At 42.1% G+C, this 25,577-nt stretch overlaps 1 protein-coding gene across 3 annotated transcripts in view; it reads right to left on the minus strand.

Annotated features, from left to right (window-relative positions):
• ENTREP1 (endosomal transmembrane epsin interactor 1) overlaps nucleotides 1-25,577 on the minus strand; it is a 52,694-nt gene that overhangs the window by 15,232 nt on the left and 11,885 nt on the right. For all 3 annotated transcript variants that reach the window (XM_084834350.1, XM_084834349.1, XM_084834348.1), the window contains exons 3-8: nucleotides 21,030-21,140; nucleotides 19,613-19,741; nucleotides 18,194-18,301; nucleotides 17,891-18,024; nucleotides 7,076-7,205; nucleotides 6,371-6,440 (exon numbers count right to left, since the gene is read on the minus strand). In XM_084834350.1, coding sequence (XP_084690476.1) covers nucleotides 6,371-6,440; nucleotides 7,076-7,205; nucleotides 17,891-18,024; nucleotides 18,194-18,301; nucleotides 19,613-19,741; nucleotides 21,030-21,140 — 682 coding nt within the window. The remainder of the gene's footprint in view (nucleotides 1-6,370; nucleotides 6,441-7,075; nucleotides 7,206-17,890; nucleotides 18,025-18,193; nucleotides 18,302-19,612; nucleotides 19,742-21,029; nucleotides 21,141-25,577) is intronic.

Consider the following 25,577-nt stretch of genomic DNA (forward strand, 5'->3'; position numbering starts at 1 on the left):
CAGTGCTATTTAACATCTATGTGAAGCCGCTGGGGGTTTGGGGTGCGATGTCATCAATATGCGGATGACACGTATCTCTACCTGTCGTTCAAATCTTCACCAAGGTTGGCTGTAGAATCCCTGTCCAAATGTCTGGAGATGGTGAGTGGCTGGATGGGGAGGAATAGGCTGAAGCTGAACCCTGACAAGACCGAGGTACTTTTGGTGGGAGACAAGAGGAGGCTGGGGGATGCTGACCTGGTGTTGAATGGGGTATGGCTACCCTTGAAAGATCAGGTCTGCAGCCTGGGGGTCATTTTGGACTCCCAGCTGTCCAGCGCTGTATCAACTCCATCTGATACGGCAGCTGTGCCCCTTCCTTCCCAACCATCTGCTCCCAATGGTAGTACATGTCCTGGTCTCCTCTCGTTTAGACTACTGTAATGCGCTCTATGTGGGGTTACCCTTGAAGACAGTTCGGAAGCTGCAGCTGGTACAGAACGTGGCGGCTCGCCTGATTAAAGGCAGCCGCCGGCGAGATCACATCACTCCAGTGCTGAAGGAGTTGCACTGGTTACCAGTTGTTTTCCTGGCCAAATTCAAGGTGTTGGTTGGTTTTGACCTTTAAAACCCTACATGATTCCGGCCCAGCCTATCTCAAGGAGCACCTCCAGCAACACCAGACAGGCCGCTTAACAAGGTCAGCCTCGGATGGCCTTCCCTCTGTCCCATCAGCCAGGACAGCTAGACTGGTGGGGATGAGGGAGAGGGCCTTCTCTGTGGTGGCCCCCACTCTGTGGAACTCCCTCCCTAGGGAACTCCGCCATGCCCCCTCTTTAATGAGCTTCCGCCATGCATTAAAAACATGGTTGTTCAGGCAGGCATTTGGGGTGGGTTAGGGTATTTTAGAAAATGTTTTTATTGTAGAATTTTATTGTTTTAAACTGTTTTATTATATGCTTGTTCATCGCCCAGAGTGGCTGGGTGACCAGCCAGATGGGCGATTAATAAATTTAATAAATAAATAAATAAATAAATAAAATGATGCTGGTTTGTTCCATTACTTGTAAGCCACCAACAATGGGTGTGTGTGTATGCCACTGGCTGTCCTTCCTGAAGGGTTAGTGCCCCACTTTTGTCACACCCCTTGAATTACAGCTGAAAGTCCTGACTTCGCTCCCATCTGGGTGTGTTTCCTTTCAGCTTCAATGTGGTGGTGTACAGAGGCCAACTTCCAAAACAGTTATCCTTGTTCCAATATTTCTGGCCCTGACTAATTCTATTGAGACCATGGAGGATCTACATTGGAGCCCCTTTTGTTTGTGGGGCACTGCTATGCTGTTATTTTTTCCAAACGCAATTGCTGCTTGGTAGGCATGGTGGGCACACGTTAATGAATACAGTGAAGTATCTGCTGTGTTTATAATGTGAGCAAGTGCCATACCTCAATGTATAGCACTGTAATTGTGGGAGAAGTAGGAGGAGTTTGAAAGGTCATATGAGCACAGGCGTGTCACTTTGTGATGCGAATGTGTGCCACATGTCACTGTAGTGCTTGCACTCTGTTAGAAGTAGGAGTGATGGTGGTAAGACGAGCCCCGCTGTCTCAGGGGTTTTTGATTTTTAAATTGTTTAATGCATGTGCACCAGCAAAGGTCCACATTATGCAGTTTTCTCTGGTTAAAGTCTAGTTTTATGCTCTCTTCTTCCCCTCCACCAAAAGAGATTCTCCAACACCTCTGAAACCAACACAGAACCAACGCGTCCCTCTCCCATGCAACCCCTACTGTTATGCCCTCAAGCACAGTTTCTTCTTATCCTGTTTGGAGTCCCCCTTACCCAGCAGTAAACACCACTGAAGTCAATGTGACTGACTTCTGAGTAGGCATGTATATCATTGTGCTGTCAGCTAGTAGTTTTTTGAGGAAAGGAAATGAAAAGGAAAAGGGGGATAACTGGTAAAATGTGAAAAGACATTCCAAACTTTATTTTTTTCAAAGGGGGAGGGAGGAAGCAGCATTAATCTTGCTCTCCATTTCACTAGGCAAGGCAGAACGAGAGAGAGAAAAAGAGAGAAAAGGAGGTGGGAAGCCCTTCAGGGGCTGCTGTTTTTCTTTTGGGACCTTCCACTTGGAGGAGGAGCAGCACACAGAGGAATCCCCTTGTGATCAGAGATAACAAGGGTATTCTTGTCCCCACCTCCTCCCAAAGCCCCCTGAAGCCTCTAAGTCAGGGGGAAGGGCTTGGGGAGGCCAAGCCTCCACAAGTCGGATGGGAATCCTCTGTGGGCCAGATTATGCTCACAAGTTGGAGGTTCCCCACTACTGATATAATGGATGCAGGATTGTACTTAGATCAAGATTAAAATCCCAGACACATATTCAACCTCAGTTCCCCATCAGTTAATTACCCACTTCACTAAGAAGCTTGCAAGGTACTTCTAGGCTGGTTTATTGGAACATGCTTTATGTAGGGCTGCCATTGAAGATATTTCAAAAACTGCAGGTAGTCCAGAACACTCTGGCTAGACTGCTAATGGGGAATGGGCAAAGAAATCATATCTCACCTGTACTGGATGAACTCAACTGGCTCCTGAGCTGGCTCAATTTAAACTGCTTACAACACAAATAACTGTTGGACTACCTTCACCTGCATCCATCTGCCTGTCCACTGAGACCATTATCTTAGACCTTGCTCCAGTGTCCTGGCCAATCTGAAGTGCAACAGGTGGCAACTGGAGAGAGCACCCTTTCAGTAGGTGCCTCACCTTTGAAATGCCCTCCCCAAAGGGGTGTGCCTAGCACCCTCATTACTATCATTTAGGCACCAAGAGTGACATCCAATTTCAAGCAAATGGACTTCCATTCATGCAGCAGGACTTTCCCTTCCTGTTCTCCCCCTGTCCCCCCCACCCCCGGTCTACTCCAGAGCATCCAATTCTTTGGAGCAGATTTGGTTTTGGTTCCATCTGGTGTCCATTCTGCTGGTAGACAGGCACAGCTGGATGCAACACAAGGCAAATACATGTATGTTTTCTCAGGCTCTCAAGAAGTGGTACATTTTCGCATTTTTAAAACTTTTGAGTAATTTTGAATTTTTGTTATTTGATTAGACTGTTGCTGTTTTGGTTTGTTGTTTTGGTTGGTATGCCATATTTTTATTATCTATTTACTATCTATTACTTCTGTGGTATCTTACTATTTAGTTAACCACATTGGGAACAGAAACGTACGTTGAAGATGTGAGATATAAACTATGTCAATAAATAAAGGTGCAGATCATTTTCCACAGTAAAATAACTTTTGAATGTGTGGAACACCAAAGGTGTGTGATCTAGACAAGGCTAGGCGCTTTTATCTCTCAATATTTTCAAGCCTGTGAGAGTTAAGTCTGTGTTTAAATTTCTCACAGTGAAATCAGTAAAACTGTCTAACTTTAATGTATTAGGAACGTAACAGTGTAAAAGTGTTCCTTTTACACTGAAGGAACGTATTTTGAAACTCACTTCCAGTATTACATGAACAGAAATGAAGCTAGCAAAAATTAAGTTAAATAATGTTAATTCCTTCCAGGAGTGTGAAAATCTCAAAAATCAATAGGGAAGCAGGGGAGCAGGATAAGTTGCATAGAGAACAGGCACAGAAAGGTAAGTATTTATTTTAGGAATACAGGAGACTGCCTTACACTGAGTCAGATCCCTGGTCCATCTAGCTCAAGATTGTCTACACTGACTGGCAGCGGTTCTCCAGGGTTTCAGACAGAGTCTTTTCCAGGTCTACCTAGGGACTCCAGGGACTGAACCCTTTTTCTTTCTTTTTTTAATATTTCCCATCAAAATTACTAGCCATCCCTAAGCTGGTTTTCTTCCTGTGGGGTTTCCAGTGCATACTTTTGCAGGAGATCCACCTCTAATATCCTTCTAAACTGTGAACAATTATCACAGAATCATAGAATCATAGAATAGTAGGGTTGGAAGGGGCCTACAAGGCCATCGAGTCCAACCCCCTGCTCAATGCAGGAATCCAAGTCAGAGCATCCCTGACAGATGGCTGTCCAGCCTTGTCTTGAAGGCCTCCAGTGTGGGAGAGCCCACCACCTCCCTAGGTAATTGGTTCCATTGTCGTATTGCTCTAACAGTCAGGAAGTTTTTCCTGATGTTCAGCCGGAATCTGGCTTCCTGTAACTTGAGCCCATGATTCCGTGTCCTGCACTCTGGGATGATCAAGAAGAGATCCTGGCCTTCTTCTCTGTGACAACCTTTCAAGTACTTGAAGAGTGCTATCATATCTCCCCTCAGTCTTCTCTTCTCAAGGCTAAACATGCCCAGTACTTTTAGTATCTCTTCATAGGGCTTTGCTTCCAGTCCTCTGATCATCTTTGTTGCCCTCCTTTGAACCCTCTCCAGTTTGTCTGCATCCTTCTTAAAGTGTGGTGCCCAGAACTGGACACAGTACTCCAGATGAGGCCTAACCAGTGCTGAGTAGAGGGGAACTAGTACTTCCCGGGATTTGGAAGCTATGCTTCTAGTATTAATGCAGCCCAAATTAGCATTTGCCTTTTTTGCAGCCACATCACATTGTTCGCTCATATTCAGCTTGTGATCGACAACAATTCCAAGATCTTTCTCGCTTGTAGTGTTCTTGAGCCCCGTAACCCCCATCTTGTAACTGTGCATTTGGTTTCTTTTTCCTAGGTGCAGAACTTGGCATTTGTCCCTATTAAATGTCATTCTGTTGTTTTCTGCCCAGTCTATCCAGATCACTTTGAATTTTGTTTCTGTCTTCCAAAGTATTAGCTCTCCCTCCCAATTTTGTGTCATCTGCAAATTTGATCAGCATTCCCTGCACCTCCTCCTCCAAGTCATTAATAAAAATGTTGAAGAGCACTGGGCCCAGGACTGAGCCCTGCGGTACCCCACTCGTTACCTCTCCCCAGTTTGAGAAGGTCCCATTGATAAGCACTCTTTTGAGTCCGATTCTGTAGCCAACTGTGGATCCACCGGATCGTTGTTTCATCTAGCCCACTTTGAGCTAGTTTGCTCATCAGGATATCATGGGGCTTTTTGTTGAAAGCTTTGCTGAAGTCAAGGTATATGATGTCTACAGCATTCCCAAGGTCTATAAGGGAGGTTACTTGATCAAAAAATGAGATCAGATTTGTCTGGCAAGACTTGTTTTTGACAAATCCATGTTGGCTTCGAGTAATCACAGCATTGTTTTCAAGGTGCTTACAGATGGATTGCTTATCATCTGCTCCAGAATTTTCCCTGGGATTGATGTCAGACTGACTGGTCTGTAGTTCCCAGGTTCCTCCTTTTTACCCTTGTTGAAGATAAGGACAACATTAGCCCTTCTCCAGTCATCTGGCACTTCCCCCGTCTTCCATGATTTCTCAAAGAGAATAGACAGCGCTTCTGAGAGTTCTTCTGCCAGTTCCTTTATTACTCTAGGATGCAGTTCATCTGGCCCTGGAGATTTGAACTCATTCAAAGTCATTAGGTGTTCCTTGACCATATGCCTATTGATCTCAAGCTGCAATCCTGCCCCTTCAGCCTTTACTTCGCCTTTGCCAGGGGGGTCATAGACCCTCTTTTGGTAGAAGACTGAGCCAAAGTAGGAATTGAGCACCTCTGCCTTTTCTTTTTCATCTGTTATCGTTTTGCCATCCTTATTTAATAGCTGAACAACCATTTATTTCCTCTGCCTTTTACTATGCACATAGCTGAAGAAAGCCTTTTTGTTGTTTTTAGCATCCCTCGCTAACCTCAGCTCGTTCTCAGCTTTAGCCTTCCTGACACCATCCCTGCAATTCTGTACTACCTGCCTGTACTCTTCCTTTGTTACTTGGCCTTCTTTCCACTTCCTATATGTGTCCTTTTTTGTTTTCAGGTCATCCCTAAGCTTTTTGTGAAGCCACATTGGCTTCTTCTGTTGTCTTCCACCTTTTCTTCTTGTTGGAATTGTTTGTGATTGTGCCTTGAGAATTTCCTTTTTTAAGAGCTCCCACCCATCTTGGACTCCTTTTCTCATTAGCGTCGCTTGCCATGGGACCTTACTGATCATTGTTCTGAGTTTATTAAAATCAGCTTTCCTAAATCCAGGGTACGCGTTTGACTACACTCAACTTTTGCTTCCCTTAGAACCAAGAACTCAAGTGCAACATGGTCACTTTCCCCCAGTTCTAATTGTTCTAATGAAATCAAATGTCAGAGACAACACACATGTGTATATATAGAAAAGGAAGACATGGATGCTGCACTGTTGAAAACCCTACTAGGGAACATGTTTTACAGAGATGCAGAAAGAAAAGGTGGTTTCAATTAGAGAAAAAAATCATATTCCTTTGTAATTCATCATTAACCCTAGCAAAACATCTTAAAAGCAATCCTTACCTTGAGATACATTTTGTTCTGGTGGTTCATTAACTACTTCCGCAACATCTGCAATTTGAAATGCACCTTCCTAAACAGAAAATTAGCAGGAGTCAATAACAGGAAGTCAGAAAGATTCACACTTCATAAGATTTACACATAAAAGAATATAACGAATTTTCTAACAAAATTTAGGACAATTTAACAGTTCTTCAGCATGTCAGTGAAATAGACACCTATCCTTCACCAACACATATTAAAGAGGCAGCAAGCACATAATTCTTAGGCCATACTTGGAGGTGTTTATAAGACACTAGACAAAAAAGCCTAAATTCTATTATTGTAAACCCAGTATCTTTTATTATTAGAATGAATTGTGCAAACAAGGAAGAGAACCTAACCCCCAAGGGGAAAATATTAAATTATCTAATTAAAAATGTCTAATTAAATACATTCTACACTTAAGAAGTTCAGATAACCAGCAAGCTTATTTAAAAATTGATTATAATATTTTATTACTCATCAGCTTCAAATGGCACACTCAGTTTTAGGAAGTATCTACTAGAGATGCATATACTCCAAATAAGGTTAAACACCTTTCATTCCCATTTTAACAACTTTGATTTATGATTTACTAAAAGTAAATTCAATAGTCTGAAGAATCAGATGGTTTATCCTGGACTACTGTGAAAGCACATTAAGCTGGTGGAATCCAATAAACAGTACCTGCTCATGACTCATCTGGCTCACCACAGCTTCGTAAGGAGGTGGGGGATCAAGTGGGCAGAAAACCTCAACTCCTTTAATTCTGGCTCCATAAATGTGTGGCAATGGAATGACATCAGAACCGAGAATTCTAGAAGAAACATTTTGTATCAGCTATAAAAATCTCAACACTTCTGCTTCCAAAGAACGAAGTGACCATAACAGTAATTTTATTTTTTGTGTGGAAGAAGGGCAATTTCTAGAACACACTTTCAAGAATCTTTGCAAGGAGTTTAAAACAACCCAGCTAGGGACTATTGAAGAAAGAACTGTGCCAAAGCATTTTAATCCTGAATCCAGTTAAAGTACAGATGATCCAAATATTTCATATAACCACTCAGCTAAATGAATGCTGGAAGTTAGACACACAATCCTAGATACCTATGGTGTGGGAAATGGAAAATGCACGTACGTAGCCAGAAATGTTCTGGATTTTAAGCTAGCTATACAATATCCACTCAGTAGAGGGCTGGCAAGGAAGGACTCTATAATACCAGATAGGGAGCCCCTCCTACCCAACTCTGTGTTGCTAATGTTCTGTTTATTTTTATTTTTTTCATGCTTAGGCTTGCAGGTACACAAAGCCATCTCAATTGGCACACAGCTAATTCTAGATCAGGTAGTGTCAGAATGAAGTGCAGTGATCATGAAAAATTCATGAAATCTATTTCTGACATGCTGAGAATGGTTATCTGTGAATATATTCTAGGTTCTCTTTACTGAAATGCAACCCATGCTAAGACTTCATTTTTATGTGCCTACTATGTGTAAATGTCAGTTCTGATTGCATGTAATTATCCTAGCATTTAACATTTCCTACTATATTTAACATTCCCTACCCTGTTTATCACTGAACAAAACAAACATGAGGATAAATGACCTTCAAAGCAAGCATTTCTCATGAGGCTTTGCTTAACGATTTTGGTTTTTTAAGTGGATATTTAATTGATTACCTACATTTCCAGATTGTGGGAATTTGAAAACAGATACCTTATCATTATGCAATTTAGCCATTGATTAATAAATACCTCTTACATTCTGTCCTAATGAGAACATAGTACATTCTGATTTTAGGGGTTAAGCAGGAGATTCTGTGAAAAGGAGTTCTGTATTCTAATAACTTGCTGCAAGTTTTAAAATGTATGGGTTATACATTTGCAATATGTTTCCTGTTTCTACACCTCACTAGCAAACAGACCAACAGATACTGTGTTCCCATGATCCCATCTTCCCCCGACACACCACAAATACAAAGCAGTATCCAGAGATGAAGATCCTGTTGTAGCCTTTGGGCTATAAAGGCCTTCTGGTCAGTCCATCTGCCCCCATTCCTCTCTGGTAAGTAATATGAAGTGGGCTGGTGGTACAATGATCCTTCATTTGCAATCTGAAAGCTACAACAGGGTGGGTCCCAAGGCATGGCAGTGATATCATCACTGTTCACTATGGCTGACAGGCTTCTATGCATCAACGCAGCTTCCCAGAGGCTGCTCAATATGCATTTCTGACCAAGCCCTAGGTGGGATGGAGTCTAGTTTAAAATGCAGCCACAGAGGTTGAACTCTCAAAATAGAGGGTTTTGTAGAATTCAGCAACAAATCTAACAACGACAAGGCTGGTGAAACTGGGCAAATATATAGGCCGGGTTCACACTATCGTGGGGGTAAAAGAAGCCATTGTGGCTTCTCCCCTTGCCCTTGCACATGTTGTGCATGTGCCGGTTACATACTGCACATTGTGGGATGTGGGGTGGGTACAAAGCTATCCCCACCATGCACTGGGTTCAGAAGACTCGCCAACCCACAATGCAGCATGCACGGGTAATTATGCAAACAACCGGGGCACACGCAACACATGCAGGGGCGAGGGAGGGGAGAGAAGCCACAATGGCTTCTTTTACCCCTGCAATCATGTGAACCCGGTCACAGAGTTGGATCCAAAGAGCACTTTTCTTGCACTGTGCTCCAACAGAAGATGTAAGATAACATGCAGAAAGACCCTTTCAATCCAACCCATTTGTCCTTATCAAAGCAACTCTAAACCTGTTTGTTTTAGTTAGGTTCACAAGAAAAGCTAAGCCACTATTCAGTTTCCCCAGATTTGTAAATTGAATCCAATCACCTCCTCATCATGATGGCCTCTCACATCAGTTGAGAGGCCATCACATTTTCCCAGCATTCAAACTACTTTTCCTGGTGCTGAAAAGGTGTTTTGTTTAGCAAACACCACTCGCATTTGTCCACTGCTATATAGTTTCAGGAGTGACTTGAGCATCTATTTGTTAGTGCCTGTGACATCAAGGATAATCAGTACCAGTGTCTCCTCTTTAAAATATTTTTTTTTTAAATCAAATTATTTTCCTGAAGACTGACAAGTATTTCTCCTGTAGACCTGTAGCTGGAGCAAGGGCAGGATGGGGAAATTACTATTTTGTCTGTACTTTCTGTAATCTGCTTTGAGTGTTTTAAATACAAATGTGGGATGCAAACAATACGATCAAGAAGATAGAAGAAAAAACTGGACAGCAACAGAATGATGTTACAAATACATTTAAAAAAACAACAACAGAAAACCTTCAAAAGAAGATTAGCTCCCCAAAACTCTGCAGTATAAGAATGTTTACCAATATTCAAAAAGATGCAAGAGAAGACATGCAGGCCTCCTAGAAGATGCAGAAAAGAAAGCTGGCAAACCCCCCTTCTTAACAAAAGTGTCTCAACATTGTGCTAAGATTTTACTGTGGGTGAAGTTGAATTGAGGTGCGCTAATTTGGAGCTAGGAAAAAGAATAAGAATATTCTGTTCAGGCTTCCCATGAAATTGTTGGCTTGGTTCTATAATTCAGGTACCAATGACTCATGGCACATCAGTCAGACTAAGTGAAGAAACAGGAATGGTCAGCATTTGATTAGTCTTTCATGCTGGACAATAAATTTTCTTTCCAGTAGTTCAAGCAATTTCCATTTTCCCTTTGTGAGACTTTGTATCTGCTGTTGCTACCTCATACTATAAAGTGGTCAGATTGTCTCCAGGCATGTCATAAAACTGCCTTATCTGGAGGAAAGGAAGGGAAACATACAGCCCTAAATGTAGATGACCTCATCTAAGAGCCAGCTAAATTGTACATTATATAGCATTATACTATATTGATGCACTAGGTACTGTTGATGCCTGTCTCTGGACTACAGTCCACATAGGAGGCAGGGAGGGAGGGGAGGCCCAAGCTCAGCCAGGACCTCCTCATCTTGCAAGTCCGCAATGGAAACACCTGTGCCAGGGCAGAAATGCTGACCCAAGTGGACAGAACAGGGATGGGGGACTTGTGGCCCTCCAGATGTTGTTGGAGTCCAATTCCCATCACCCCAGCCAGCATGGCCAATGGTGAGATGATGGGAACTGTAGTCCAACCACATCTGGGATAGAAAGAGGCCAAGCCAAGCCTGATGCTGCTACCCCACCATGACAGTCTCTCATGCCCCACACAGGGAGCCTGGCTGGAGCCTAGCCTGCACCACAGTTTCCCTTGCCTCTCAGCCTCCATAGCAGGTTTTCCTGGTTAGGTCAAATTGGTTTTTGAAATTCACCCCCCTCTCCACTACCTTTGAGCCCAGCTTCCTACTTCTCAAGGTTACATCTTGAAAGGGCTCCTGTATGAGTTTGTATTGAAGTGAGGATTTCACTTGATGTGGCTTTTCTCATACTTTACACTCTGGGAGAAGTTGCACCTGGTGGACTTTTCCTTATATGTGAATCTCCTCAAGGGTAGTGGAGCCTTCTCTGCTCAGGACATGGAAAGCATAGTCTATCTTGGTTCTAGACCCACTGTCCTCTGGCTTCCAAAGGTCTTTTGCCTACAGTGGTGTCATTTTTTTCTGGCTTTACTCCTGTGACTTCAACAGGTAAAACTTGTTTTAAAAACAAGTATTTCCTTGCGGGAAACATTTTTATACCAGGCTGCTCTTATAAGGATAAAAATAGGGCAAGAGAGATCCTCCTTGCTTGTTCACAGCTTACGGCCCAGTCCTGTTCCTCAGCCCTCTATAGGATTGTTGCTTTTTCTGCACCTTTAAAAAGGTGCACAACAGGCAGGAAAGTAACAATTACAGCTTTCATCATTTCTTCACAGCAACTGTTACATTTCTGCCAATCACAGTCTTTAAACGCATTGTTCTGTCAGAAAACAGGTGGAAATTCTAATCCTGTGCATAATTTGTCCCTTCTTATCTTTTCCTTGGTCCTTTCATTTGCCTCCACCGTCTATTGTTTCCTCAAGCATCTAATTTCCTTCCTATTATTTCTGCCCTGTTCCATTCAGCCACCGTGGCTCCTATTTATTTATTACTTACTATGATTATATATCACCCTATAACAAAATGTTCTCAGGGCGATGCACACGAAACAGGTGGAAAACCATGATAAATAATACCAGATTTTAAAGTTCTCAGAAAATTCAAATCACAAATCTAAAATCATAGCCAGCATCTGTTACACAGTGCTCTTGTCATTGTCTCCCTCCAACACACCCCTTCCTGCCACGAATATGGCCCTTGGCGAGTTTGCTGGCTCTCCTTTCCTCAGTTCCCAGACTTATTTTCAGGCCTCTGTCTGCTCCTCCCTTAATTTCCTTTATCTCACTACACTGCTGATTCTGCCTGCCCCTGCCTTAGACCATCGTGCCCTCTAGGCTTCCTACCTCCTTGGACTTCTTCTCAACCTGCCTATCTGACCAGTTCCATCTATCCCAGGACAAATGGGAGGTTTTATTTCCAGCCAAAATTGCCACTCACGTTCCTTGGAGACCACCTTTGAAGATTTTTGTGCTTAGTTCCACTCCTCCACCCAATTGGTAACACTAGTTGGCTTGAGTTTCCTACTAGGTGGAGGAGCTGTTCAGGCAAAGGCCCCTTTTTCACTAGTGTTGAATGTGTGACTGCTCAGGGCACGGACAGTGGAAGTGTAGGAATAGGCGAGGCATGGATAGCAGGAACCTTCCTTCTATCCCTTCACATATTAACTGAATAAATGGGGGGGAGAGTTGTATGAGCACCCCTTTTCCAAGGACTCCATCTGTTCAGGTAATCAGTGCCTGAGGACTTATTTGCTGCCTCTGCCACTGTCAAAACCCTTAGCACATTATTATATATTATACAGACTGACCAAAGGCTCATCATGATAACAATCCATGACCATTTGCAAACCTGCATCCTGAGTGTCATGCATTTCCCCACACCTTACTCAGCTTTCCTTTTTTACTTTTCTGTGCCTCACTTGTTATGCCTATCTTTAGGCTTCTGACTCCTTTGATATCACAGTGGACTTGTGTTATTCTTCCAAATGAGCTATGTGACCCTAGATTTATAGGTCAGGTGCCAGGTATCACAAGGCATAGGCCTGTCACTGGCTCAACTACTGTGATATCACAGAGCTCTTGGAAATCTTTGAGGAGACATTGATTTCTTCAAGCAACAAGGGGATCCTTGCCTTTTGAACTGTGAGGACATTAGGCAAATTTGGGGCTCAATTAAATGCTGAATGTTATTAAAACTATGATATTTCACATGATGCACTGCATATGCATATTGAGTGAACAGTTTGAGCGTTTCTCCAAAAACAAAGAACATTTGCTGCCTATGGGGGTAGGATTTTCCATAACAATGTTGTTTTCTGACATTGTAGTTAGGGTGATGGATAGGCCACTTATCAGCAGTGATAATAAACCTAATTTTTTCCCTTGCCAAACACATATTCACATGTCTAAAGCTGACAATGCCGAATTCTTCCATCCCCAATAAAACGTAAAAAACACACACACACACACAATCTACACATTTGCCCTCTGACAAAACTTGTAATTCTACTCTATCACATAATTATGCATTCACCCTCAACCCTAAGGAAGTATTCACTTTGTTTTCCTTCTTCTTTAGTCTTCATGTGGAAGCTCTTGTGCAAGCCTTAATGCTAATACTGTTATCTTAATTAGCAATTACTTAATTAGTATTTTCATTACTGGTAAGACAACAAGATTGCAGGTAGCAGTGAAATGCTCAGCATGTATAAAACGAAGTGTTTGTATATAGCTTGCTTCCTTCAGTGCCTGGTAAGAACTGAATGTCTAAACATAATTTGTTACACATGGAATTGATTTGGCCTCACAAAGACAAGTATTTAAGGCAGGGATGGAGAATATGTGGTCCTCCTGATGCTGTGGGGCTGCAATTCCCATCATCCCTCACTTTGGTTATGATGGCTAGAGTTGTTGGGAGTTGCAGTCCTACAACATCTGGAGGGCCACACATTCGCCATCCCTGTTTTAAGAGGATTAAGTTGAAATCCAGGACCTCAGAGGTAGCTGCCTCTGAAACACTGCCTGTTCCATGCGCAGAACCAGCAAGACAGGTGGAGCTGAGGGATCTCAATCCATAGATGAGATAGTGTAGTTGGAAGGAGGGGTTTACATTCATTAGGTACTGGAGATATTTTGTGACTAGCTGGGCGTGTACAAAAGGACAAGCCCCAGTTGGAGTGGAACCAGACTTCTCCTGCTTAATATTTAAAAAGGCTGCAGAGCAACTTTCAAACTGATCCCTAGGGGAAAAGCAACAGGAGTTGGGGAGTATCCTCTGTTCTCACTGTCTTCCATGTCTGTTGGGGAAATTAGCTCTGAAGACAGGAGTTCATTTGCCTTGACCTCCCCCTAGAGATGTTCCCCAAGACAGGATTTTCTAACCACAGTCTTGTACCTCCACTGAGGACCCAGTTAGGCAGTTTCCACACGATGAGGGCAGGGGATGCCTATGCCTTCCATCCAATGGTTTACCCAATCTGGAGCTGAGCCAGCTCTTCTGCCAAGTCTCCTGTCACCTGCAGCCTCGGGCTCTTTTTCTTCCCGCCAGGTCAGTACATGTTTCTCCTCCCATTTCACTTTTCTGTTTTTACAGCCCCTGCTGGCACTTATTCCTCTTCCCAATGCACTAACAGCTGCAGGAATTAGGCTACAGATTGAAACACCTCTTTCACCTGGTCTTTGTCTCCTCCCTCTTCTTGCCTGCAGTCCTTGTCCTCCATGTGGTTTTGCATTCTCTCCCTCCTCCAAATCCTTGGGGTCTTGTTAGCCTTCAGTCAACATTTGCTTCCTCAGCCTTCTCTCCGTACCCCCACTTTGGCTCAATGCTGCCTTATTAAGTACGCTCTCCTGTTGCAGCCCCACCCGCCCAGGACGCTGGCCAGCTGAGCAGCGTCTCCCTGCTACTTCCGGGATGTGCTGCATAGTAGCAACAACTGCTTGCCTGGCCTCCCCCACTTGCTGCTGCTCCCAAACAGCCTGCTGGCTCTTCCCCTGGCTGCTTTGGCTGACAGGTGCTTGGCTTTAGGAGTGAAACAGCTGCAATGGGGTCTCCTAGAGCGGGGCATGTCTCGGCGATCCCCGATAAGTTATTACAAATGTGTAGCAATCTCACTATGGTGATGTCCGTGGCAAGGGTGGAACAGCATCTAACGGTACCAAAGGTGGTGCCAACAGGTCAACAGCAACTTCGCCAGGTCTCGGTAATGTGGTCAAAGGCTACCGACTATAGTGCTCCTCTTTAGCAGTTAGGGAAGATGGGTCCTGGTTCCTAGAGACTGGAGGTGGAGCCGGGAAGGTGATCTCAGTCTCAGGTGGTCTCAATACAGAGGCTGAAGCATTAGCCACCTATAATAACGCTCTTTGCCTGAATACTCCCAACAATAATAATGCCAATCCTGGAGGGGGGGCTGAGCACTCTCTTTCCCAATAACGTGTTGGGCCACCATAAAAATCCCAATCCAATTGGCGATCCCAGCCCAGTGGGGAACAAGATCGATCCCATGGACGGTAATAAGAAGATGGATATCCACAGGCAGAAGACATTGAAAACATCGAGTCTGGTGACCCATGTCATCTGTGTGGTAGGCCTCTACTGCAAAGTATGGTATGTAGGAGGAGGTGCTGATGAGGGATCTCATACCTTGCCTTCCGATGTCGACACAATGCGACAGGTATCGAGGTAAGGTGCCAAAATCAGTTGAGTGACAGGAGAAGCCAGCATTGGTGGAGCTGGGGGTATTACCATCGCAATCAAAGCCAGTCAAAAACCCGAGGATCAGAGGTCAGATTTAGAGACTTGTGCTGACCACGGGTTGGAGAAAACTCCCCGGTGGCAGACACCGACACTGTCGGTCGATCTTGACTCTCCTCAGAGAGCTTTTTAGAGGATTTCTTCTTTTTCTTTTTAGGCTCAACTGCCCCCATACTGGTCTGCTTAGAACTCTTAGCCTTGTTAGTCAGTTTCATAGATAAGGTCATTGTCAGAGACCAACCCAGTGTAGGTGGCAATTCCGGCATGCCTGATGTGCCCAGAGTGGGGTGCTGAGGGGAGTCACCTCCCATCTGCGCAGGTGGGGGAACAAATACTGCTTCAGTCAGCTGAGCACAGGAAGAATGAATGGAAGCTTGTTTAGACATAGTAGTGTCAGGATTCTTGACAGCTTCTAGTGCCTTACGCCAAAGTACCGCTTTTAATCTGTCCAAGCAGTTGCGCCCTGCTTGTTTAGAGAAGGCTTGGCAAATTGGGCACAATTCCACCACATGCCCTTCTCCTAGGCAAAAAGGGCATAAGGAGGGACAATCTGAAAGAGGTAATTTACTCTCCGCGCTACACACATTTCCTGAAGGGAGCCCTGAGGGCTGTACACCCTCACAGGTGATCGGAAGATTGCAATAAGCAAAAGGAAAGAAAAGCTAAACAATGGGAAATCACAATGGAAAAAAGGAAAGAAAAGCTAAACAATGGGAGAGAAATAAAAACACCAGACACACAATCAGACAAGCTGATCAGTGAGAAGCTTCCCTAATGAGGCTGCTGCTATGGCAGTCAAAAAAGGACAGAGGGAACCCACAGGGACATGCACAGTAGATGGAGGGGAGGGTTCCTGCCTAAAACGCCTCAGCTATACAAGTTTTTTTCCCTAATTGAGGCTCCACGCAGGCACAGAGCCCATTTGTGTGATGCTCAGAGACCATGAAGAGCTTTCTCTTCCTCCTTTTCCCTTTCCTCTGTATTTACTTCCTCATTCCTATTTTTATAGAAATTTTATAATGCCCCAAGCCTCAAGCTCTTGGAATTATTTATTATTTTATGTATAGCACTCTGATCCCAAGTGGCAAGAATGAGGGCAAATACACAAATATTTATTATTCATATACTTTGAAGCCAAATGAAAAGGAAAGCCAAAAAACCATGCACATACTTGGCAAAACTGTATCACTTTCATAATAATGACAATTAGGACAGGATAATCTCCTTCTCCCCTCACACTTCCCCAAATCATTGATTCTTCTCCTCTTTGAATCTTTGACTAACTCCAGTTTGGGAATTTCCTTTTTACAAGCGGAACACCACAAGACCATAATGTGAGCTATTTACTTGAACAATTAATATTTTCTTTAAGAGTACTGAGACATTCAGGATTAGAGGATTCAGCATATATTACATACAAATATAATATACTGCAGTCAATTATACAATGAATGAGGAACTAGAGGGCATAAAAGAACTTGAATTATTAAGGGTATGCTGTAGAAGTTTGAATTCTACATCTGAGAATGTAAACAACTATTTCTACAATTCCCTTTAAAGGCCATTATGGCAATACTAATCTCCAAGGGAAAGGTTTATCCTGTTTTTCCCCACTACATGCTTTGTAGGGGAATGACTGTATAAGAATATCTAAGATACCTCAACATCATCAACAGAATGCCAAAATGACTCTCTGAAGCCAGGGTGCATTTTTTTTAACTGATCAGGTTTTAAACTAAACATTATAAATATGGCACAATAGTTCACTTACTATACTTATTAATCATGAAATTAATATTGGTGATCAAGGTCTGACAAATCAAATGCATTGGAATCTAAGCACTGGTTCCAGGAGATGCTGTCCAGTCTCTCACCAGAAAAATCCACCAAGATATTGCTGTATGTCTGTTTCATGCCTTTAAGGGTGCAGCCCTATGCATGTTTGGACAGAAAGAAGTCCTACAACTTGCGGTATGCTGGCTGGGGGATGCTGGGAGCTGTAGGACTTTTTTCTGTCTAAATATGCATAGGATTGCACCCTAAACTACCTAAGACTTGCTACTTGCTCAGTTCTAAATTATTATATTTATGACTCTAAAAAAGAACATTTACTTCCCATATAATGGGAAAATGTATTTCAGCCCAGTAACTACCACAGTTTCTTCTGGAAAGTTCCAGACACTCGGTCTGCAATTAAGAGTCGCTTGAATGTGTACCTTGTAACAGTGTGTACAAAAACAGTGTGTACAAAAACATATAACAAAACAAATGTTCATGTTTTGAAATAAAAATACAATGTATTTGTTATTTTACACACATAATTAGCGTAATATAGTTTGATCCAAGTAATAAAGAAAAACAATCAAATCAACAATGCACAATGTACCATTTTTCTAAATTGCAAAAATAGATATTGTATTACTTATACAATATATTTATCCTTTATTCACTAAATGTAGATTCCACTTTCCTGCCAAATGGCGCTCAAAGCGCTAATAATAAAAAACAGAATTCTGATGAAAACATAACAAATCAATGAAAAACAATTGAAAACACAGCAGTAAAAAAGAAATAAACAAGGAAAGTGGCAGCACTAATAGGAAGAAGTGCTGTTGGTTAAATCAGTTATCAGACAGTGACCAAGAATATCCCAAACTATTTGACTGTCAGCACTTTACCTGCGATTCATCCTAGGCGTGCAAGAGTAAAATGTAGCAAAATATGATGGAGGGGGGACAGGTGGCACAAAATCTTCCGGATCAGAAATGTGACTTCGTTCTTCAGGTTCCTCTACACGAACATGGGATTCTTCCTAACAAGATAAAAAAATTTTTTTTTACTTTTTAAAGACTTCTCTACTTAAAGAATAAGTAGGATTCACGTAAGGTAGACTTCCTTCTGTCCCTCTGCTTTTTAAAAACTAATTGTTTTTAAAACAACTAGTTTTAAAAACTAAAAAGTTGTACCTTGCATTCACTTACTGTGCAGGATCTTCTTGTGGCAAATATTTGCAGGTAACGTAGGGCAGCAGCTACTAAACATACTGTGGTGGTCAGGGCATTCAGAGCACAGAGCGCAAAGAGAACTTTCTGTGGAACAAAAAAAGACTACAAAAGTAATTAACATATACAAAGGTGAGCCAATAGACCCAACAAAAAGGATGAGCATCATTATTTTTTTTTATTAGATATTTTGTATAAAGCATACAGACATCTACATAAGATACCAATTCTTCCAACTTTCAAGAACAGAAGTTGGTTACGTTTTAATTATTCTCTTGTACCCATTATGATTTTTTTCTGTTTCTGAAATCCACATACAAACCTAGCTACTACAGACAAGCTACTGTGTATCATAATGACAAGTACTACCATAGCTTGGTGATACTCCCTAGAATCCTATGCCTTTCAGGTAATTTCTTTTTCATTAAGTGTGCATTTTATTCACCTTTTTGTTCCCCATTATAGAAAACTTAATTCATATGTACAACTTTGGTTGTTACTGAAATATTAACAAATATAATACTTATAGGTTTCTCTAATCCTGTAATATTTGTTGAAGATTATGATTATTTTTACAGGTTTGTAGAACAGTATATTAGGGCTGCTTTTCATGCGGTTCTAAGGACACACGCCATTTGTGAGTAATAACTCATGGCTGATGGTCCATGTCTATTTCTGAGAGAAAGCCTGTGTATAGCAAGACTACAGAAGCAACCTCAGAGTTCCTAGACCTTCTGTCAGGGCCAAACAACATGTTACATTATTCACGTGGCTCGCCCCTGAATACAAGCATTATCCCCATGCAATATAGCATATATGGTGTGTGCGTGCGTGCGTGTGTGTGCGCGCACGCATACGTGTGGTGATCCAGACCACAAGGGTTCAACCCCTCCTACCTCTCATTCCGGGGTCCTGATCCAGATTCTGGTCCCCACGCTGGCTATTTATGAAAGAAAAACCTTGCACGCAGGGACAAACGTGAATACTATAATGTAATGTTTGGCCCTCAGAGACAGATTCAGGTATTTTGGCTCTTGCTCTTCATATCGTCATATCCCCATACATGGGTGTAAGATTGAGTTTACATAGACTCAAATTATGTGACGCTCAGAGCAGTTTACAACAAAATAAGAACAGATTAGTGAGCTATCACCAGCTTTACCAAAACATTGTGGAAAATTCTACCTTATTCTACAGGTCCTCTCTCTCAGCTTCTTCCCCCTCCCCTCTTTATTCCTTGAACAAAAAACAATGAAGAAGTGCTAAAAAAAAAAGACTTAACACATCTGAAAGCAGTCAACATTACTATACAACAAGGAATTACATTATACCACTGTTTTCTTTTTTTACTGCAATTTACTCATTGCCAGTGCAGTCAATATTAGGTGGTGACCTCACCTTAAGTAGAAGGTGAACTGCACCACATGACTGGACTGGATATAGCTTCAATGCGTTTTCTTTCTCTGTGCATTTTGCTGGCAAAAATTCTTCACAACAGAAACAAAACTTGTTTTCACCAACGTCAACCTTTAATATCAAGGAAGTTAGTTAGCATTTTGTATTTGTCACTTAAGTCATTTTACATCATCAAAAATGCTGCACTGTAGTGAAGCAAAGAATTAAAAACCATAAAGCAATCGCTGACCTAATAAATATATTGCATGAGTAACTGTTATGTGTGACAGAGAGTAGATATTATATATGTCACATCTTACTCATTTGTCCATATCAGAAAATCTTTATATTCATTAATGTAGGTTAAAGAACTAGCCCTGATCATATGGGGGCTTCTGCAGATGTCATATTTGGTTATACTGAGCATTGATGGAAGTGTGTAAAAAACCTCTAAGCTTTTAAAGTCTCAAGATTACGAAAGGTCATTTTATTGAAAGCCTGCCTTACAAAAGGGTCTATATTGCCTGGTATAAATAATGGAGAAACTGCTTATGTAGGTTGGCTGGAATTAAAAACCTTGAAAGTTTTGCTGTGTGTTCCTACTGAATAATGAAACAGAGGAGTACATAAGCCCAAGTTATTTTTTTTAATCTAAGAGCATTAGAATGTACATAGTTGGGTATAACAGAAGGACAGAGTACATCACGGGTATGCCATTTCTGGCAGAAGATCCATGTTGCATATAATGGGCTGGTTCCCACGTCACTATAAAGCTACCATGGGTTAATTAACCTGTGGGACTCCAAGATGCATGCTGGTTACCATTTTGAATATGCAAGCCGTGGCGGGGGCATGCTGCTGCTGGTCATGTTGTGCGAACCTGGGCATCACGGGTTATTTGAGGGTTAAGCAACCCTCAAACAACTCTATGACAAACCTAGAATAAGCTGCGGCATGCCCCCACCACAGCTTGCATATTCAAAATGCAAGCTGTGGTAGCTTATCCTAATGTACAACCTGAGTCATTGTGTATTTCCACCCTAAGATTTAATTTCAGTTGGGGGATACAGAATAACTGAGAAAGCCAAAGGCTGATGGGAAATGTGAGCATAGGCATAGGATCTGAACAGAGAATTCAAAGGTTCACAGATTCGTCTGTTTATTATTTGATGATATGGTTATGGTATTTGTATGGTTACTGCTATTCTTTTTCTAAGCCACTTCATGATCCACGTGGATAAAAAATAAAATAAAAGCAGAATAAAAATAGATAAATTACTATGAGAGAGATGGTATATTTTGCTTTCTGGTTTTGATATACAATATCTGCATTTTTAAGTCTTCCAAGATTGGTAAAGCTTTATATTACAAGTACTGCCACCTATTATAATTCAGACATAACCAGGTAAAATGTCCTCACCAGATCACATCTAGGTACACTGGACACAAATTGAGCACCTTGGCATCCAAGAATAAATCCCGCCAGGTTCAAGAGAACACAGATAACAGAAAGCAAAACAAACAAGTTAACCTGGAACAAAATAAAAAACGCAAGACATTGTAAGTGACTAGGCATCCTACCAAAACATGCCAACCTCTTCATTATTCTATATTTTATCTTTGCCTTCCGTGCCTCACATTTTGTACACTGTATTCAATTCAGTGTACACCAAAATATATGCCAGGATCCTAATAAAGGATCCTAACCCCAACAAGTTTGTATAGGAACTTTTAAATGCTGTCTGCAGTGCTTGATACTTATTTCAGTCTGTTACATTTTTTTTCAGTACGTTCAATATTATGAAATGTAAGGATGAAATATCTAAACTCATACTGCAGTGAAGGAAAGATGTTGAAGATGCTTTACAGTACAAATAGTAAGAGGTAAACAAAATTATTTTATATTCCAGCAAGGGCACAGGCTGGAATCTGAAGGATTCAATTACGGTTTACTTCCTCCTCTACTACCAAAAATAGAACAGAATACATTGTTGATATAGCACACATTTATTTAGCTGAGACTCACAGTACGGGAATTACACAGTGAATTTGAATAAGCAGATGGATTATGCCTCAACAGTTTCCTGGCTGTTTAAGACTGTGTGCATTTAAAATCTAAGGCAATCATCCAGGAAATCCCAATTCATTCAATTAAAACTTCTTCAAGATTTCTTCTAACTGTTTGATTTGAAGGTACAGGATTACTTCCATAGGTTGTTCCTGTGTCTGATAACAAATGCAAATGTTTGATTTGAATTAGTAACTTACATTCATTCATTACATTTCTATACCACCCAATAGCCACAGTTGTCTGGGCAGTTAACTGTCTCCCAGTAATATAATACAGGTTTACTGGTGAGCACTTGCAGAACGTAACAGTGCTGAAGGGAGACAATCATGTGATTTTCTAGACCGAACCTCAGGGTTGGGGGGGAGCAAGACACTCACAGTGGGTCCACCCCCTCCTTTCCATCAGCCACTTTCCCTCTGAGCCGCAGATCCGTTGTGCTCCTCACCATCATGGTTGCTGCAAGCAAGCAGCAACAAGAAGCCACAAAAGCCATTTACTTGCTTACTTTCTGACTCACTTCTGGACCAAAGCAAGAACACTAGTGGGCAAGCAAGGAGACACAGTTTTTCCTCCTTGCTATTGCTGCTCTCTCTCTCTCTCAAGAGAGCAGGTGGGCAAGAGTAGTAGTGGTGACAATGGCAAGGAATAGAAGATGCTACTCCATCTGTGATCTGTGGAAAGCTACCTCATGTGGTAATCCACTAAACTACATGTGGCATCTTTTCTGGATGTACCTTTAGGTCTTGGATTGACTCCACCCACTTAGGCTGGCCACTGGATCCTCTGGGAGAAGGAGTATAACAGTGTTTCCTGTTCCAGTTGTGTCTTGCTTAAGCAATAAGATCTTTTGAGTGCTGGTGTGTTCCTGTATCCTTGGTTATTCTTTGATTCTGGCTTACTCCTTGACCATGTCTCCTGGTTTGTCCTTTGTTTCTGACTAACTCTTTGGTCCTGACTACTGGCTTTGTCCCATGTCATCTGGCTCACCACAGGCCAGGTCCAGCCCTGACCTCACCTCCTCTCTCTAGGCAGTGATAGGGATTGGGCCTGCTGCAAATAAGTGAGCAGGTGGTAGCTCCTCCTCCACCACCATTTGCTCTCCTACTCAAGAAAAAGTGGAGGAGTGAGGGAACAGCATCAAGAGTGAAGAGGAAGAACAGTCACTACTTGCTCAGCTCTCCCCTTTTCCCTGGAGGGGTTGTAGCTCAGTGGTAGAGCAGTTGCTTCGTATGCAGAAGGTTCCAGGTTCAATCCCCAGCATCTCCAAGTAGGGCTAGAAAAGAATCCCACCTGAAACCCTAGAGAGTTGCGCCAGTAAGTGTTGACAATACTGGGCTAGATGGACCAATAGTCTGACTCAATATAAGGCAGATTCCTGTGTTCTCTTTGAGTAATGGTTGAGTCTCCACTACACCAATGGGAGACGGCATGTAAACAAGCAAGTAGTGGCAGCAGCTGCTTCTGCTGTTGCTACTCATTTTCTTTCTTTTTCTGGGACAGGGAGAGAGAGTGGATAAAAACTCAGCTATGGCAAGGGGAAGGAACAGCAGCAGAACTAGGGGACTGCAGCAGTTGGCTCCCTGGTGGAGTATGGGCCTCAGCAGGTGACAGATAAGGCCAAGCCTTGATGCCAGCCCTTCCAATCTAATTGTGCACCCCTCTAGAAACATTCTAGAGAGTTAGACGTAAATCTCACACAAACACTAGTTGAACGATATGATAAAAAAAGTATGAAACTCAAATACATTGAAGGTTTAAACTTACAGCAGGGAAATGTGTCCTGATCCACTGCCACTTCTACCTCCACCAAGAGACATGACAAATATATAGCCTGGATCCAGAAAACAGTGAGCAGAATTGCAAAACAGGGCTTTCCTCCCTCCTCCTTCCCATTGCAGCCTGTTGTACTCCCCAAAGCTGCTCCTGAGAGTTGAGAACCTGCTGGAATGATGCGCTATACAGCAAGGAGGGCGAGGCTGCAACTTAGGAGGGGAAATTAGCAACTTGCTAATTGGATATTAAAATGGCAAGAAACTGGAAGAGAACATAAGAAATCACCTATTCCTCTTTTACAATCTTTCCAATACCTACCACCAACCACCAGCTCCTATTTCTTCAATCTCACTTCACACTAGACTGCTATTTGGAAAGGGATGTCAATTTAGCATCAGCTGCTAAGTTCTCTAACAATATTGATGTATTTAGGTCCAGCGGAAATAGCTGAGTACATATGAATTAGTACAGTCACTTAGTATTTTCTCACTGTTCTGTTGCACGTTTACAATTATTTAGTTTCAGCTCACATGTGATTAAGATTAGTTGCTGTGAGACTGGGGGCAGGAAGCTAAATCTTGGTGAACTTAGAATAAACCAAAGTCCAAGTGAGACAAATGGGAAATAGTGAAAATCAAGAGCAGAGAGTGAATAGGACATAAACTCTCCATGTGTATTGCTCCCAGGACTGAATTGGAACTACAGCTAATTCTCTCCTTTTGCTTTTCAACTGCCTTTTTATTAAATTTAAATAATTAATTATTACATCTGTATACTGCCCAATAGCCAAAGTTCTCTGGGTGATTCACAACAATTATAGTTGTGGTTGTTGTTGTTACTCATTTTAAAGTTGTTTTTGTCCTATATCCTAAAAGCAGCTTTATGGAGCATGACCATATAACAGATAAGAATTTAAAGTATGTTTATCGTGGTAAAAAGCCAGTAAAAATGTTTAAGGAAGGAAGTATACTATGAAAACGAGTATCTCACACACACACAAGAAAATATTATACCATGGAAAAAGAATATGAGGAGACATACCAGTCAATATTAAATTAAACATAAAACTTCTTGCAGGGCTGAAACCTTTAAAAACAGATAGTATTCATTGTTTTCAAGCATGTTTAATGTTTATGTAAATTTAGCAGACTGAAAGTTACAGCATTAGATCCAGAGGATCTTCCGATGGAGAAAGCACCTTTATCCAACAGAGGAAGCTACTCTAATTCAAACCATAGCGAGTAGAAACTTTTATTTAGTTTGGAGAATGCTGGCTGGGGAATGCTGGAAGCTGTAGGCTTTTTCTGTCTAAACATGCATAGGATTGTGCCTTATGTCACAAATATTATAAAAACAGAGAAAGCTGCATCATTGAGGCAAAGAGGTCTTCCCAATTAGAATTCAAGTAGTCCAGCTGACTTTCTTGGGATAAATAAGCCAGGTATATTGAAGTTTATGGCACAGCAGCAACCAGGGCATACTGCGCTAGACTTCAGTCTTACTGAAAATTATTTTCTTGGGGATACTCACAAATAAAAAAGTGGATTCAGAATTTAATCCACTCAGTTGGTGAAACAGCACTGAGCCTAAACTTGTATAGCATTGTGCCTAAACATGTATATGTCCAATCCCAGAAGGATCATGTGCTAATATAATCCACTAAAAAGTAAATACCTTAAAACCATGAAAATACACTTTTCTTTTTACCACTTGCTTGACCAGGGAGAGAAATCCTATGGTCCCTGGAGAGCATACCATGGACCATAGGATTTATTGGCATCTCCCTCCCAAAACCACAGACACTCCTATGACCTTGGGAGGGGGACTACATGATCCAATCCCTCCCTCCTCCCCATTGCAGCTGCCATGAAAAGAATCGTGCCAGCTGCTTTCTGAGGTTGCAAAAGCAGTCTTGGAGGACCTCGTAGAGGTCAAAAGGGGATCGTTCTGGTGGGAGGAGAGAGGCTAGGATATGAAAAATCCTATAACCTGTTCAGTCCTGGCGCTACCCCACCAGTGCACTTCTATTAGACAGGCTCAGAGGCCTGTCTAGAAGAAAGGGAAAAAAAGAGGAGGGAGAGGCGAAAACCACCTTTGTTGCTTCCCCTGCCCTGCTGGCAGCAG

This window comes from Heloderma suspectum, chromosome 2, assembly GCF_057233095.1.
Source record: "Heloderma suspectum isolate Gila_16-S chromosome 2, 16-S_ref, whole genome shotgun sequence".
NCBI lineage: Eukaryota > Metazoa > Chordata > Lepidosauria > Squamata > Helodermatidae > Heloderma > Heloderma suspectum.